General features: G+C 43.7%; 1 protein-coding gene across 1 annotated transcript in view; it reads right to left on the bottom strand.

Moving 5' to 3' along the window:
* JARID2 (jumonji and AT-rich interaction domain containing 2) overlaps window positions 1-14,426 on the bottom strand; it is a 263,241-nt gene extending 248,815 nt beyond the window's left edge. The window contains exon 1 of the mRNA XM_048507604.1: window positions 13,108-14,426. Within this exon, the coding sequence (XP_048363561.1) occupies window positions 13,108-13,152 (45 nt within the window). The 5' untranslated portion in view covers window positions 13,153-14,426. The remainder of the gene's footprint in view (window positions 1-13,107) is intronic.
* Between the last annotated feature and the right edge of the window lie 3,874 nt (window positions 14,427-18,300).

Below are 18,300 nucleotides of genomic sequence, written 5' to 3'. Positions count from 1 at the left end.
ACACTAGATAGGCTAAGTAAAACATTTCCTTCGACATCAAACCAATGCTGGAGGTGTAAAAGATATGATTAGTCTCTTATGCATATTTGGCAGCAATGCCTAATCATAAAAGCCTTCTAGAATAAGGTATCTGAATTGGTAAGAAAAATTCATCATATAAAGTTAAAATGGGATTCTGACAAATATTATGCCAAAAGGTATTGCAATCAATAAGACTTACCTGCTGGGGAATTTATTTACAGCTGCTAGAATGCTGACCGCATATGCATGGAAACTAGAAGAGGCTCCTGACATTGATAAATGGTTAAGGAAAATATGGTATACAATAATGGGGAAGACTTCTGCATATAGAAAATTTGGGGAAAGGGGTGAACAGATACAAAATAGCCTCTGCAGATTTGGTCCCCTTTATTAGGGGTTTAATTAAGCCACAGGAGTTAGTCAAAACTGGAATACTGACTTTGGTGCAAATTAAATGATATTTTTGAAGATCTCGATATATAGGATTTTTTGAAGTTGTCCAGCTACTACTTGTTCAATCACATTGCTTAAGAATGGCACATTTGAGATTTTTCTGGATCATTCAACTTTCCTGGCTCCAGGTTTCTGTAGGAGTGGATGCACCACTGTCCATTTCAAGTTGTGTCAGAAAGGGGGCTCTTGGCCACAAAAATCTATGCTACAACAAAAAAACAGTTGATCTTTCAGCTATCACAGGCCACCCAGTTGTTCTAGGAACCAGACAGCTCACCTGCAGCACTCTAAGCCTTCCTTCGGTTCTTTCCACTTATGTTTATGTCAGTTTAAATCTTCAACATCATTCAACGAGTGCTGATCTACTAGCTTGCAGCTGGATCCCAACGTCCTAATAAAATTACCTTATTGATAAATTGAAAGTTGATTTGCCACAAGTTCTCAAAGCAGTGCACAGACAGAATTTGAATACAAACATCCATATTTTTAAAATGATTAGAATAGGTGAAATGTTGAAGGAAGAGGAAATAAGGCAGCCACAGTGTGCCCCTGTCACACAAGTTCACAAAATCTCCGCCTCTTCCCAATATCTGGAGCAACAATCCAGCCACAAAATACCTACTAACCTGTGTTGTACTTCGTAGATTTGGGGAACTGTTCAAATTAAATGCTAGCTACCGCTTTTCAATTAAATTTTATTTATGCTTTTTTTTGCATTCAAATATAGAGGGAGACGATTAAAAAAAACAACAGACTGGATCCAAAGATTCCTATGCTTGCAGCCAAATGATTCAATGTGCCCTCAAAAACCCATTCAGATTTCCCCTTCTGCTGCATCAGAAGCCACAACCTGAATTTCTAAAACACCGTTGCAGATTCCAAAGGATCTAATAAGTTCTAGAACACACACACACAAGTCTTCAGAAATATGGAGGATCAAAGCCAACACTGACCTCACAGCTTGTTCCCACCAGATTTGGTGAGTGTCCCATATGCTAAGTATCAACAGTCTGAGCGCACTGGGGCCTAGTCCTCTAGGCAAATACAGACCATCAAACTAAGCATGAACTCGCATCGATTTTAATGATCTCATAAGCTGTGTTTACCACGAAGGCTCAGGTAAAGAGCCAGTATTGCTATTTCATCTAAAAATGTAAATAATCAAACTTCAGCTATAATTTTTGAAATATAAAACAGTTTTCCCATTTGATCCGCTGATCAATCAAACTCCATCCTAAAGTGAAGGTTGTCCCCTGGACAAGCACTGAGTCACGACAGACCCATGGAGTGACGTCACATCACGACTTTCACGAGGCAGACTCTGTTTTTGGTGGTTTGCCATTGCCTTCCCCTGTCATCTACACTTCACCCCGAGCAAGCTGGGTACTCATTTTACCAACCTCAGAAGGATGGAAGGTTGAGTCAAATCTAAGTCAGCTACCTAAAAAGGACTTCCACCGAGACTGAACTCAGGTTGTGAGCAGCGTTTTGACTGCATTACTGCAGCTAACCACTGTGCACCATGGGGCTCCTAAGATACTCTTGCAAGCTATTAAAAGTTCACCATGCTGACTTAGCAAAAAGGAAAGAAATGAGCGCCATTCTCCAGGCCACCATGTATTCAAATTACACAACTACCAAAAGAAGCTTCCCATTCTGAGAATTTATACGAAATTATTCAGCCGAATAAGGGGACACTTGAAAGTTATGGGTCTAGCTGCTAAACCACTTTAATACTCATCATAGACTTGCTTGTATTAATTAGAGTAGGAATTTTGTGAGCTGAAACTTGGCTTGAGCAGTGCATATCTTGCACAGAAATATGAGCCGCCCCAACTTTTTTTCTTTAGCTCTAGTTCAACAAAGTTAATTGGCACACACATTGATTTGAATAGTTATGCCTACTGCTGTCCGTAGCTGGAAATCCCAGCTTCCAATGCCAAGTTCAATACACTTTGCAGTTTAAAGACCAAAATATATAAAAAGCCTTAATTCTGACCATAAAACATCTCTAAAAGAGATGAGTGTTACAAACTTCAAACAATGGTGAATTCTAGGGTGTTTTGGGTTTTCCGGGTTGCATGGCCGTGTTCCATGAAAGCCGTCGACAATACAATGGTGAATTCGTCCTCCTCAAAAATATAGCTGTAGAAAACAGATACTCCTGGAAATGTAGCTCATATTTTTCAGAGACCACAAGCAGGTAAGGCAATAAAATTAGGGACATTTATACAATCCAGCAGCTATGCAGCACCTAGTAGATGGCTAGCCAAGGCAACAGAAGAGAAGCCAATTGTAAACCTCTTTCCCTGTCAGGAAAATCTTAATCTACAATGCTAGCTATCTCACTAATTTTAAAGCACTAGGATTAAACTTTGTAAAAATTTAATTTGTTTAAAGACAGCTACTTCAAATATAAAGGGGAAAAAAGGTGACAGAAATAGAATCCGAAATCCAAATGCAGCATTCCAGCTACTGGTACATAGAGACAAAGATAATCAATATAATAACCAGTGTAAAGCAACACAATAATGACGATGAAAAAAGGAAGGACAAGGTAACTGTTCCACAAGATCCAGGAAATCAAAAGGAAATTTAAAGCATGGATTAAAATACTTAAGGATCAACATGGTTAGGCATATTGAAAGAGCAATACATTAACTGAACAGGACAAAATAAAGAAAAGATCGGAACAATACAATGAAGAACCATACAGAAGAGATGAAAGGATGACAGATGCCTTCAAAAAATAAACTTTTAAAGAAGAGCCTGCAGTTTCAGAAAGTGAAGTGAAAGCTGCACTGAAATCAACTGGGAGAAACAGTAGATGGGATATAAACAGAGCTATTCCAAGCCACAGAAATTATCAAAATCTTAAGAACATGCCAACAAATATGGAAAACAAAACAATGCCACACAGACTGGAAAAGGTTGATTTACATTCCAGTTCTGAAAAAGGAGATGTTAAAGATTGCAGCAACTATCAGACCATTGCATTAATTTCTCACAGGAGGAGAAACTCAAAATATTACAATAAATATTGTTACCATACATGGAAAGAATGTTGCCAGGTATACCAATTGAATTCAGAAAAGGAAGAGACACTAGAGATCATATGGATAATTTATATTGATTACTAGAACATATGAGTGACTTTCAGAAGGAAATCAGCTTATGTTTCATAGAAGACTACAGCAAAAAGTTTGACTGCGTGGATCATTAAAAGAAATACATATACACTTGGAAAATTATATTCCTTGGCTCCATCATCACTCAAGAGGGAGACTGCAACCAAAAAATCAGAAGGAGACTGAAACTAGGAAGGACAGCCATGAAGGAGCTAGAAAAGATTCTTGTGTAAGGATGTGTCACTGGCAACCAAGATCAAGTTCATTCATGCCATAGTATTCCCTATGATGATGTATGGGTGTGAAAACTGGACGATTAAGAAAGTTGACAGGAAGATGGTTGATTTGTTTGAAATGTAGTGTTGGAGGAGAGTTTCACAGATACTTTGGTCTGCCAAAAAGCCATGTTAGTGGATTCTAGTCAAATTAAGCCTGAACTCTCTCTAGAATCTAAAATGGCTACACTATTTTATTTTGGTCACATTATGAAAAGGCAAGAGTCACTGGAAAATACAATAATGCTAGGAGGTAGAAGGTAGCAGGAAGACCCAACATGAGGTGGAATGACTCAGTAAGTAATGCCATGGCCCTCGGTTTGCAAAATGTTAATAGGATGTTTTGGAGGACATTAATGGATAGGGGTCACCCTAAGTGGGAAGCCATTTGATAGCCTTTAGCATACATAGCTATATCTTGTGAGAAGGAAGACCCCCAAGGAAGTTCAAGGTTGCGTTGCAGAGCCTGGCCATGGCAAATCACCTCTGTTCATCTCTTGCCTTTAACAAAATCTCCACTTGATCATCGTCAACAGAAGCCACAAAGTGAACATCAACAATCACGGCTATCTTGCAGCACTCTTGCCATTAATTGTGGAATGCATTTTATGGACTGCAGATTTGTTGCATTCATTTATTTTTCTTTGTACTTCTTTCCCGCCCATCACCAAAGTCCCTGGGCATTCCCCAAGGAACATTTAGAACACACTAGATTCTAGATTATATCTATAGGGAAAATAAAATAACTTTTGTTGTTAACTCTGCAACTGTGGTTTCGTGCTTTTGAGATTCAGATGACCTTTTCCTACCATCTTGACTACTAAGGAATTGTGGCATCTTACACAGTATTCTGGGAAAGATCAAGAAAAAGAAGAAGAAAAAGAGTTTGGATTTATATCCCCACTTTCTCTCCTGCAGGAGACTCAAGGGGGCTGACAGTCTCTTTTCCCTTCCCCCCTCCCACAACAAACACCCTGTGAGGTCAGTGGGGCTGAGAGAGCTCAGAAGAACTGTGACTAGCCCAAGGTCACCCAGCTGGCACGTGTTGGAGTGCACAAACTAATCTAGTTCACCAGAAAAGCCTCCACAGCTCAGGCAGCAGAGCTGGGAATCAAACCCGGTTCTCCAGATTAGAGTGCACCTGATCTTAACCATTACACCACGCTGGGCGCATGCTCAGTTCATACAGGCCACTATCCTTTGCGTCTCACAGTTGCTATTGTCGAAGAACCCCAAATAAGCTTCTGAGGAACTGAATGATTTCCCAGAACACAGCACTCGCATTATTATTTCCCTTTAAGGCATCCCAATCAGGGAATAATTTTGGAGGAATGTGTATAGCATCACAACTTTCAGGAAATAAATTGTGGATGTCATCAAAGTCGCTAGATTTGCAGTAGGTTTGGGAAGAACTTGCAACATTACACACGAAGCCCAGAAGTATAAATTCAACTTCAGTTGTGCAGCTGTTTTACAGTTCCCCATTTCAATACCACAACAAACATACATCAAAACAAAACATATAAAAATAATAAAACTGTACTGTACAGCAGAGTAATAGTCACCTTCCCCCAAAATGGCACAAGGAGTTCAGCCATGCCAAGTCCAGAAGCTACATTTTACCAATGCCCGGAGTCTGTGTAGCGTCTCTATGCAAAGAAACAAAGACTGCATGTTGCTATCATAAGAGCTGTCAGAAAGAAAATGTCAGAACGTGATTTGCCTCTTCCCTCCTGCCGCAACCATACCCTGCGAGAGAAATAAACTCGTTTCTTGTGCCTACACTGAGTTTGGCTGAAAGCAAACCAGACAATTGAGACAGCCTTTTAAATACGTTACTCAGCCAGGACATAAAAACTTGTTCATTACCGCACGTACGAGGCATCAACAATTGCAGAAGCCCCGCTCTTTCACCAAAGCCGCAACCTCTTGGAAAATCAGGGGACCCAAATATGGCTTTATTTTCAAGCCAGGTGCAAAATCAGCCCCTATTCTAATAGTCAGAGCAGTAAGCGCTTGCAACAACTAGGTCAACAGAAGCATAAATCTTCATCCACCACCCTGCGTAGTGGTGCCAGAAATCTGAACTGGAAGGCAAGATTTGATTATTTCAGGGACTAGATGAGCTCACATATCTTATCAGATACTCACAATCCATTGATAGCACAGGCTCATTCACACGGGTTTCCTGAGTACAGGATGAATATCTTGAAACTGGATTAGCCTTGCAGGTGTGAAGAGAGAAGGCCTTTGGTATATTTTAGTGTACTTCATTCACATATAAAAACTTACTTTCCAGTACTCTGCATATTTTTCATGTCCGTTTTAGGGGTCTGGCCCTCTGCCAAAGGGATTTGTTGCCTGTTCGCTACACTAAAGTAAACAGACAAAATTGGATGCACACTTCCAATCCCGTGTGAAGGCTGACATGCCCAAAATATGTGCCGAAGTTCAAAATGAGAGCCACCGGTGAATTTCAGTGAAATTACAAGCATTCTCTAGTGCAGTGATGGCGAACCTTTTCGAGTTCTAGCGCCCAAATTGCAACCCAAAACCCACTTATTTATCACAAAGTGCCAACACGGCAATTTAACCTGAATACTAAGGTTTTAGTTTGGAAAAAACGGTTGGCTCCGAGGCGTGTGTTACTCGGGAGTAAGCTTGGTGGTAGTCGGTGGCTTTGCTTTGAAGCAGCTGTGCAACTCTCCCAATGGGTGAATCACAACCCTTGGAGGGTTTACTCAGAACAAGCCCCATTGCCAGCAACCAAGCTTACTCCCAGGTAAAGGAGTGCGCTTTAGTTCTTCGCATGAAAATTAGTGGGGTTTAACAGCACTTAACAGGGTTACCTACACAGCTTCCCCAAAACTAGGTCTTAGGTTTAATGCTAATAATTGAGCCCAGCAGCCCAGACCAGCCTAGATGTGGGGGAGGGGACTCTGCACGTGCCCACAGAGTGGGCTCTGAGTGCCACCTCTGGCACCCGTGCCATAGGTTCGCCACCACTGCTCTAGTGCATGCTCAAAAAGTAGAGAAATCAGTTTTGCCAAACTCCAAATATGTTTCCACGGCATCTGCTGCCCAAAGTGACAGCAGTATACGGTTATTTGAGGACATGTTCAAAAATCAATTTCTCTACTTTTTAGACATGCCCCAGTACACACTGACTCTCCCTCTGAGGGGAATCAACATTCAGTAGAGTTCCCCCCCACCCCCAAACATGAAAATTGTCTGGGAATGTTAATCTCTGATCATGAATGACAACAGTCACCAAGCTTTCAGACATTCACTTGTCCACTGCATATTGAAAAGTAGTATCAGAAATGCTGCCAAAATCTATGCTTGCATCTCAATTGTAATCTTTACTTGCTACTGCCTGCAGGAAAAGAGAATGTTGCCTTGATAATGGCAACTAAAAACAAAAAAGGAGGGTTTGTTTATTGAATCACTCTGAAGCTATAGTAATCAGAATCTGATTCGGATTCAGAAACACATTTGGAATGCAATTGCAGAATTCTTATGCCCAACTGAATCCAAAATTATTCACTGCAAATTCACTTTACCCTCATACAACTTTATAAAGCAGAGCTGTTACATTTACACGCCTAAGGGAAAAGTGCATGGATTGGAGATGGATGCTTAGGAAATACTTTGGGTAACTTTAGGAATATCTTTGATATAGTGAATATGAAAGACTGCCATAAAAATACACTGCCAGTTGCTTTTACGTACATTCTTTTTTCAGTCTTATATACCATTCTTCCTCCAAAGATATCCAAGTGGCACACAGAGGGTCAAATCCAGTTCTATGCTCATGGAGAGACGGTATGTTCCCAAAGGTTCATTCCCAAAGATTCAGATGTGCTCAGTGCCTATTGTAACGTTTGCAGTTTACAACAAAGGCAATTCTTTGTCCTCACTCTCAAACATTATATAAGTTATATGAATCAAGCATGGTTACACAATTCGCCTCCCCAATCTAAGCCATTACTCTTAAGACATGGTATCACCTAGGAGACACAGTCCAAGAGATAAGGGAAGATAAATGTGGTCCACAGATGAGGGTGAATGTCAAAGTCTGCGATGCCTCCAACACATTCTGACACATTTATTGTCTGCTTTCACATTCTATTCAAAGGTTGGGCTTCCTACCTTTTCCATGCAGAGGAAAAAGAACTGATCTTGCATTAAATTGACAGGTATCAAGTCTCGTTCGTTAATGCCCAACTCAAAAATGGGAGGGGGGGGGTCCTCCAGACAAATACGCAAAGAAAAAAAAAAAGCTGTCTAGTCATTCTGCCTGCGCCCAATTCTCTTGAGAGCTTCAACATAACAATGTATTATTAAGAACTCTTAAAATCTGGGTTTTGGCGATACTATTTGTTTAATCATCAGAGCCACCCTATGCCAGCATCTTATAGCAGGTATAAGACAGCACATTAAAATAAAAACTGTAGCCAACACCTACTGAAAACAGAACTAAAGGATTTTGCTCACTAATGGCCCAGCTCTATGAGTCTTACTACCAGCATTTATGTGCTAACAGTGGCTTATATGATCAGGCTACAAGGTACTTCTATTTTTCACAGTAGCATACCTTCTCCCAACTGTATCCTCACAACAACCCTGTGAACACGTATGGGTGGATGCAGAGACTTATCCGGGGTGACCCAGTGACTTTCATGACAGAGTGGGTATTGAACTTGAGTCTCCCTGGTCAAAGTCTAGAGTTCTACTTCGCTCCAAGCCTCATTAGTTACGGTTTGCCATACATCTTGGAGGAACACAGTATACACAGTTCTCCTAATATACAAGATGTTAGATGACCATTTTGTCTTAAAGGCGCAACAAACCTATTTTCAGCATCAATACATACATACCAAAATTTTCAGACAAAATGGCGGTCTTGTGCGGCAGAAGAATCACAAAGCATTTTCTCCACATACAGGTGGTAAAAGTTAGGCACTGAAAGTAGCTCACCAGACAGTAAAACTTTTTCTTCAACTACGGATGAGGGGTAGATTTTCAAAACAGCTTAGTTTCATACAGAAAAATACAGGAAATGCACTAAAGAACTAAATTTCTTCAGTGTTGTTCGTTTCCAAAGTCTAAACCTAAAAACTGTACTATATGGAGAAATGTTTGGGTAACAGACCAGTCATAGGATTGAGTTATAGGTTATTAAAAGCACAAAAAGAAAGAACATACAGACATTCTCCATCTTTGGGCTACATCTTTTGACTTTTATTATTGAACTATAAACGGAAACAATTTTTTGTTCACCATTTGTAAGACAGCAAGTCATGCATGAAGACAACTGTTCATATATTTAAAACTCCCTCTCCAATTAAATTGCATGCTAATTTTTTTTTTAAAAAAAGAATTACTCAACAATACTTTTCAGCAGGCTCGGGATGAGCAGCGGCCCCCTCCACAGCTGTGTTTTCTAATTTCTGTATCAGCAAAAAACATTATGGCATCCATTTGACAAAACAGCAAGGTGACAACTGCATGTGGTCCTGCTTACCACAAATTAGTCACCAATACTTTTAATTCCAACTTAAAATCTACAGTTCCAAATATTTCAAGCCAGCCAATAAGAGAAGCAACCTGGCCTACTCAGCTAACCACTGTTTAAACCAGGCGTGTCCAACTCTGGCGCTTCCGATGTTCATGGACTACACAAGCAGGGGCTGATAGGAATTGTAGTCCATGAACATCTGAAGTGCCACAGTTGGACACCGCTGGTTTAAACTGTACAACAGGTTCGTTCTAGCAACACACTTTAACTGAGAGAGGTAAGCAGACAACCTCACAGGCCCAGTCCACAAACTGCTTCCACCAAAATGGAACACCAGGAAATCTGAGAAAGTGTTGCGAGTCACATGTTTCGCTGGTACTGTAAGCTCAGTGCCAAATTTGGAATTTTCTGTTGGCATCTCATAATGTGTGGCAACCAGCCAGCTTTTTCCCTCCCATAGCATCTAATTCCCCTCCTTATGACAACCACCATCTCACGTGGCTTTTATTCATGCAGGTCCCATGACCCTTCCTCCCAATTGTACCTTTGGGGTCTTTTTTCTTGCTAATTTATCAGCAAAAAAAGTTGATTCGATCCAACCCAAAGTTTTTTCTCACCCATCCTCAGATATAAATTTTTTACATCCACAGATTCCACCATAACTCCCATAGGGTAAGCTGATGGTGTCACATTTGGCGTCACTTGCCAGTCATGTTTCTATTGGATGTAAAATAGCAAGAATCTCAAAACCAGTTGCGGCTCAGCAGTTTGACATTAAATACTGAATATTCAGGAAATGTACAGGAATGCCACAGAAGACCATTACCAGTGGGAAGAAACTAACATACATAGTCAATCAACACACAAGGAGAGATGATTTTAGACAGTCATCACTGGAACATAGCAAGGGGGTATTTTAGTGGGTTTAGATGTCACAAGCTGCTCTTAAGAACAAGAATACTTTGTATTTGTCTAAGGCAGTGGTTCTTAGAACTTTTTGCCATCACACCTCCCTTGGGAAACATCTTATGATTCATCCGTCCCATGAATGCAGCCTAAACTTTAGGCAGAGCGAATCTGCATTTTTAGGGCCTAAAATAATGCAAACTTCTTTCTTCACCCAGATCCTAAGATGTCGGCTCTGACTAAAGATGCGTGCTTGCTGAAGCGTGCACAAACACAAACAACGAAACAGTTTTGTGGAAATAAATTTTGAGTCCGCAAAATGCAGATGAAACAATTTATAATCGAGAGGTGACTCACAAACTACCCGAGAGTCTGTCTACAGCCTCACAATTTAAGAACCCCAGAAGCAACGAGCTGTTGTGGGTTTTTCGGGTGCTGTCCTGGTCTACCGGACCACACCCACACAGCACAGAAAACCCACGACCGCCAAAATGAATGTTTCAGAAGGCCACATCTTAATATGTTGCACTCAAAGGATCAGTGCACATAGGAATCGTGATCTACCTTTTTGCCTCCTCCCCCCATTCGTTTTCACAACCTCAGCCTCCACTCAAGAGAGGAAGCAGGTCACAGAGCCGAAAAGGGATCAATGGAGAGGCCAGGGCCCGGAGGGGTTGTGCAAACACCGGCTACACCTGCTCACCCAGCAGCAGAGTCTCAACCGCTTCCTCAGTCGCATCTTCCCAGTAGCCCTCAGCTCTATACGTCCACATACACACCCACCCAACCAGCCTCCCATGCAGCCCGCCTCGCGTTTGACGTCACGGACCGATGGGCGGAGGCTTCGGAACGCTGAGGCGAGGAAGATTCCAGCGAGCCCAGGCCCTTCGCTTTGTGACGTCACAGGCACAACAAGAACCCGGGCAAGGCGGCCGGGGACCCGGGGGCCCGCGCGGCTGACATTGCGCTTAACCTGTTGCTGGAGAGCATACACCGAGGGGGAGGGGGGGGGGGCGCCGCCGAAGGAGGAATAAGCACATAGTCGCCAGGAAGGTCCAAAGCAGCAGCCATGCTCGCTGTCTGTGGTCGCAATGCACTGCAACGGCAGAGAAACCCACCACCTATTACCCCTTTGGCTTCCTTTCCTCTGTCCTCTTCCCCACGGGGATTTTGCCACGCTGATGCACTGACGGGACACACCGAATTGTGCCCCGTTTTACCAACGTCGTGAGCCCTTCAAAATGGGACCGAGGGAGCGGGGGTGGCACGAGTGTTAGCTTTTTATTATTTTCAGCAGGGGCCGAGCAGAGTTGCATTGTTCGGCCCGTGGAATGGCTGGAAACAGGTTTTAAAAAGCGAAGCAAAACACACACACACACACACACACACCCAAAAAAGCGACACATTCCCCAGCCCCTTTCTGCTTTGTCTGCTGCACGGCCAAGGTGCACATCTGGCACGTTTCTCCAATAGCAACAGCCCCCTTCTCCCTTTTTAATAAAATACTTCGAAGTGGCCCGCTCCGACTCTCGATGCCTCTGCAATGCGGATGTATTTTTAATAAGTAAATTCGTCGGAGAATTGCTGAAAGTTTCCCCGTCATTGTTTGATCTTGCGTTTACCTGAAATGCGTTTCCAGGCAGGCCAACTAGTGGAAGGAGCCAACCAGCATCAGCCGTGGCTTCGTGACACGTTTATTGAAAAAGGACGGAGAAAGGTTTTGGAAGATCCTTCCCTGCACGTATCAGGGACAGACGCTCCAGATGGGAAATCCCTATCGGGACAGACACCCGATAATGCACATAACTTTCGCGTCACCTGAAGGCAACTTTTCGAAAAGACCAGACGACCACCACCACCCCGTCAAAAATTGCACGAAAACATGTCAGATAATGTTGGGTTTGGGGCAGTCGCCGTGGGGTCTGACTCAACCCCACTCAGTTTTTGCAAACTTAAAACAACTACCCCATCCCAGCTAAAATGTAGCAAGACCGAAGAAAGGCACAATTCTACACATTCACACAAATTATTACAGATCAAGCTCTTGATTCTAATAGGAGCAGACAGACACTGCTCACTACATGGCATTTTTTTCTCCTCTCCAAATTGCAAAGCATCACCGTGAATATTAAAGCCATTTCTCCACTTGGGGGGGGGGGGAGCGAAGCCCCCAGCCATTTCCCCTAACATTACAGTCAGGCCCAGCATCTACATTCCTCGTAACCCGATCCCCAACTGGTCTGGTTCTCTTGCAAGCCAGATAAGCAAACGATCTACATACATTAGATTTGCTGGGGTGGGGGGGGGGGGGGGGGGGGGGGGGAGGGGGGTGTCACACACAGCAAAGCTCGCCCTGGGCAGCCATTCGCTTGCAAGCGAAGATGGCCCCCCGAAACCAGCCACGGTGCCTCCCCAAATCCCTAAAATACAGGTTAGGAAAACGTGGCCATTTGCATGCAAAGTGAAATGGTTGGTGAATCCGGTCGAGGCAGCAGTTTCGTTGCATTCTGGCTGCAGCCCCCCCCCCCTCCTCCCCCAGGCTTTCATCTCCTAAAACTAGATTATGATTGTGTCATTTGAGGTCAACACATTTGTTCACGCGAGGTATCGCTACACGAATCTTTAAGGGGGGGGGGAAATAAACGAGAGCTGCAATTGACAAGACTCACCCCCCCCCCCACTCCCAGCGGACGGAAAACCCCAAGATTTCTGGATATGCTTTAAACCCACCGTTGGTGTAAACTTGACATTCACCAGCATTTCAAGCAAAAGACAAATTGCAAACAGATCGGCCCCCACTTACGTATTTCTTTTGGATTATATTCCTCTTGGGTCTTTCTTTGCTCATTCTGATATCCAGCTTCCGATTGCAAAAGGGGGAAACTGCTTCATGAATTAAAAAGCCGCAGCCAATTCGGGGGGGGGGGGGGGGAATCCTTGTTCTGTTGCTCGTTTGTAGTGGTTTCTTGTAATCCGATTTTCTTCGCACACAATGCAACCCTCCTCGCAATAAATCCAGAATATGCCGAGCGGCGGGGTCGAAAAAGGAAGAAGAGGCAAGGCAATCCCCCAAAAATCACTTTAGAGAGGAACATTCATAATGGGAATTTTACGCCCTTAAACACACACACACGCGCGCGCGCACAAAAAAAAAAAAAAGACGCCCTTGATGTCCCCTTTTATTTCTCTTTCCCGACGCGATCTGTAGGCCCGGAGTGTCCGAGGTGCCGTTTACATCTTGCAAAAAAAAGGGGGAGGGGAAAAAAGATTTAAAGGGGGGGGGGAGATATTTTCTTTTTTTAAAAAAAACGCTGGAAGTCACGTTTCCACCGCTGCAGCACAGACAACTCCAGCAGCGCCGAAGCCTTTTGCACACAGACACACACACACACACACACACACGATGCGAGTCTCTGCTTCTTCAGTGTGTCCCCCTTGCAACCAATGAGAGCAGCTCTCCAGCAGCAACTTTAAATAGCCCGATTTTGCAACCAAAAAATAATAATAATTAATAATAATAATAATATTATATTCTGTGTCTCTAGAGGAAGAGCGGCAGGCAAGGCCGGGCGATGAGGCAGCAAAGGGGGAGAGGAAAAAGGCCAGGGGGGATACGGAGCAGGGTCCGGGCTTCAGCCTCGATTGCCGCAAAAAAAAGAATGCATCCCCGCAGCTGCAAGCCGAGCAGCCCAGTCCGGGTTCACCGTCGCGACCTGCTGTCCTCGCCCGGCCAGAAGCACCAGGGCTGCTGCTGTTGCTGCTGCTGCTGCGGATGCCACCCCGGCCAGGAAAGCTGGAGCACGCTCCGCCGCCAGCGCTGCTTCCCCGGTCTGCGTCTGCAAGAGCCGCTTTAATTGTCCTCCCTGCCCTCCCCGCCGCCCCCACCTCGCCAGCCAGCCAAGCGCGAGCCTCGTCCGGCTACATCTCCCGCCGGGGAAGGAGAGGCGCGGGTGGGTGTGCAGGGCGCGAGGAGGTGGAAGCCCGAAGAAGGAGAAGGAGAAGCAGAAGGGGCAGGCCGGGCAGCCAGCGAGCTCCGGAGCACCACCGAATCGCCCTCCTCGGTCGCCCGGAAAGTTGTAGTTTTTCCCTGCCCCTCCGCCACAAAATGGCTACGGGAATGGGCGAGGGGACTGCAACTCCCAGGATCCTCCGCGCGCGCAGCTGCAGCAGGGATTGGGGCGCCGCGAGAAGGGATTGTCCTCGAGGCACCTCTCTTTCACCTCACGCCCCGCCCACTTTTTTTTCCCTCCTGGCCGCCAAAGCGGGGAGGGGGGGGGGGTCTTGCGCGAGCTGAAGGAACGCGGAGGGGTTTGTTTTTTTAAAAAAAAAACCCTCCCCCAGCTGCGCATTGGCCCCTTGTGGTTGCTCGTGGTGGGGTTGTTGGGAGGGGAAGGCTTTTTAAACATTTTAAATGTTTTACAAAATAGTCTCTTTAACTGTCTTTTTAAAAATAGCATTTTTTTAAAAAAAAAAATGTCCCTGCCTACGTTTGCATGTTGAAGGGGGAGCAGATTTGAGGAAGAAGCCGCGGACTTGGTGGGTGGAGGAGAAGTCTTTTACAGTACAGTCTTTTCCTCCATTGAATAGACCCCAGTAGGGTCTCTGATACTTACCATGAAATCCTAAAGAAAGACCCCTTCCGCACACACAAAATAATGCGTTTTCAAACCACCTTCACAACTGTTTGCAAGTGGATTCTGCCATTCCGCACAGCTTCAAAGAGCACTGAAAGCAGTTTGGAAAGTGCATTATTCTGCGTGTGCGGAATGAGCCAAAGTTACTCCAGTCTAAATCAATTCATTTCAGTGGGCTCAGACTGGAATAACTCTGCATAGGATTCCATTGTTAGGGGTGTCATCCCGAAAGGGGACGGGTGGTATAGAAATGTAATAAAATGAATAAATGAATGAAAATCCTCCAGAGAGGGCTTGATGGCTCATCTGCAGACTGCGGATATCAGTTCCCCTAGAAATGACGGATGCTTGGCGGGTGGGCTCTGGGGCAATGTAACCCACTGAAATAGCTTCTGCGTGGACAGTGAACCCAATTGAAGTTGCCCCATCTCCAGATCTCTACCAGCTTAAGATGGATTTGTAGAAGGGGACGTTCGGTAGGATGCTGGCCATGGCTGTGAGGACAATTAACAGGATCTTGACAATGGTCTGAAGAAATCCAAGGAATAGATGTTATGCAGTTGTTAAGAGAGAGAGGCGGCCTAACATGAATCTACTGTATTAAGCAGCATGGAAGGATGGGGGCAGGGAGGCAGAGGTGTATCACAGACTTTTCTCTGTGATACACCTTTGAAGATGCCAGCCACAGATGCAGGAACAAGATCTACCAGACCACGGCCACACAGCCCAGAAAACCCACCACAACCAGTTGAATCTGGCCGTGAAAGCCTTCGACAACGCCTTAGTTAAGTTTTTTAAACACATTTATTTATTTCTACATTTTTATTTGTTTGTTTGTTTGTTTGTTAGATTTATAGGCTGCCTCACCCCCGAAGGGCTCAGGGCAGCTTACAAAGGCAACATCCCAGCAATAAAAAGAGTATTTATCTAATTTACAAGCTGGACAGAAAGCAGGTGGCTAAGTAGTTATGGGAGTCTAAAACTCTGCTTTCCAGCCAGTGTCACTTCAGGACAGGGAGGTTTATGGAAAACTTGCTCAACGTGTCTCCAAGGTATTCTAAGGTCAATTTCCTCCCTTTTCTTAATACTTTTAAGGAAGCCTTGCAGTACCAGATTATTTTTACACATATATAGCAACAGGCAGACTGGTTGTGCAAAATTATTGTACATATTTCTCACCCCCTATGGCAATTTGAATGTGTTGCATCATAGCAGTTTCTGATCATAAGAAAATGTTTCTTAGATGCAACATTCACTTTTAAATAATATAGATCTGTTCAATTTACATTAACTAATAGAATGTTATAATTTCTTCCTGGCACTTCTGTGACTTCTTGCTTTTTTAACACACAAGAACGGTCATAGACCTACTTATGTAGATGTGGTCCAGTCAAAAATTAAGCACTTCTAAATTTCTATTGGTTTCAAGATGAACAGTAAGCATGTGTTTAAATGTCTCTTACTGATTTCCTACTTTCTTTGTCTGGTTTGTGCCCAGGAAGAAATGTGCAGAAAGATGAAACTCTACTAAAATAGTTATTACCTGTAAAATATGCATGCAGACTGGGCTAAATTTACTTTAATGAACCAGTGTATTGTGATAATTAGAGTCTGTGGATATCCAATTCAAAGCTCCATTCTGCATTGAAGCTCAGTTGGCGACCACAGGCCAGTGACTTCTCTCAGCAAACCTACCTGCTGTGAGGATAAAATTGATGGGTAGAAATGGACACCAGTTTAAAGAGAAGTATGTGATCAAATACATACATTACTTTTGGAAAAAGTTAAATATCGGCAATGAACATTAAAACAGCGGAATGAACACTAGGTAAATAAAAATGTCCAGTCTAATGCAGAGTTAGGTCTGCCCACTGAAATCAATCGTTTTAGGTATGCATCACTTTGCAAAGAATCAAATTGAAAATATTTGCAGTCATTTGGCAAGCAACAAGATGTACTCTTGAAAGATGGTTTATGTACTGTGATAGTGTAGTCAAAGAAGACTGTGTGGAGATTTCAAACCGATAACTGTTACAAACACTGGATTAGTCTTCTTAACATTGGTGTTTTGGTTCCAGGGAATGGAGAAATACCCTCATATTTTATATCCTTCAGTGGACAGAATTTTTCAAGTTGATGTTGGTGGACATCAAAGGGCATAAGTCTGCTTCTGATGATATTGACAATCCACCAAAGGGTATTGAGGATAGTGAAACCCAGAGGTGGGATCCAGCAGGTTCTCACAGGTTCCCGAGAGTAGGTTACTAATTATTTGTGTGTGCCGAGAGGGGGTTACTAATTGGCAATTTTGCCACGTGATTTTTGCCTTAGTTACGCCCTCCTCTCAGCAGTAGTGCGCAGAACTTGAAGCAGTCTATCAGGAGGTGCACCGGTGTGCGTGGCAGCCTGTACCTGCATGCATTCGTTTCCCACCCAAGGACCGGCGCAGCGGCTGTGTCCTTGCCACAGTCCCACCCAGGAATGCCCCACCCCAGAAATGCCCAGCCATGCCCCCGTTGTGCCCCGCCTAGCCCCATTGGCGCTATGCCACTGTTTGAATCCCACCACCATGGGAACCTGTTACTAAAATTTTTGGATCCCACCCCTGGTGAAACCCCATAAGTGAAGGGTAATAAACCACTGGAGCTTGAAATGTAAGTCCCTTCAAAGAAAAAAAGTGGACTATAAACACTTAAATGAATTAGCAGAAACATGGTGGACACACTTTATAGCATGCTGCATAAGTAAAGAAATGACAGAACACTATAGGCCCGCAGAATTTCTGTACAGATACTAACTAAAATGTCATTATCATATGCATTTCTTTTTCCCCAGCTGTGGCTTAATTGGGGTGTATCCGATTGGTAACTTTTCCTCAGTTGTACAACGATTATCTGTTTCAATGTGCAACAGCACATGCTAATAATTATTTATTGTTTGTTTGTTTAATTCCTTTATACCCTGCCTTTCTCCCCAATGGGTACCCAAAGCAGCTTATATAATTCCCATCTCCATTTTATCCCCTCTCAAGCTAGGCTTGTGGTGTAGAAGGGAGAAACACTAGCTCTCTGTCGTTGGAACGATCTGATCAGTATTCTACAGCCCTTTCTCCCTAATAAAGCAGACTCTGAAGAACACCGGTTCTCTTGTGACCAGTCATCCATATGAAAACTTTAATAAAACAAACAATTTAGGTAAAAAGCCCAATACACACATGCAGCACTCTTCATAAGCCAATTAGAGAGACTAATTGTGGTAGGCCTCAAAAGTGAGTTAGCAAGTTTATTCAAATGAGCAAAGTGTAGGCAAGGAACATGTACTTGCTGGGAAGGCAACCCATTCATGTAGTCTTGAATGAAGGC

The sequence above is a fragment of the Sphaerodactylus townsendi genome, linkage group LG09, assembly GCF_021028975.2.
Source record: "Sphaerodactylus townsendi isolate TG3544 linkage group LG09, MPM_Stown_v2.3, whole genome shotgun sequence".
Classification (NCBI taxonomy): Eukaryota; Metazoa; Chordata; class Lepidosauria; order Squamata; family Sphaerodactylidae; genus Sphaerodactylus; species Sphaerodactylus townsendi.
This window is presented reverse-complemented; position numbering and strand designations above follow the sequence as displayed.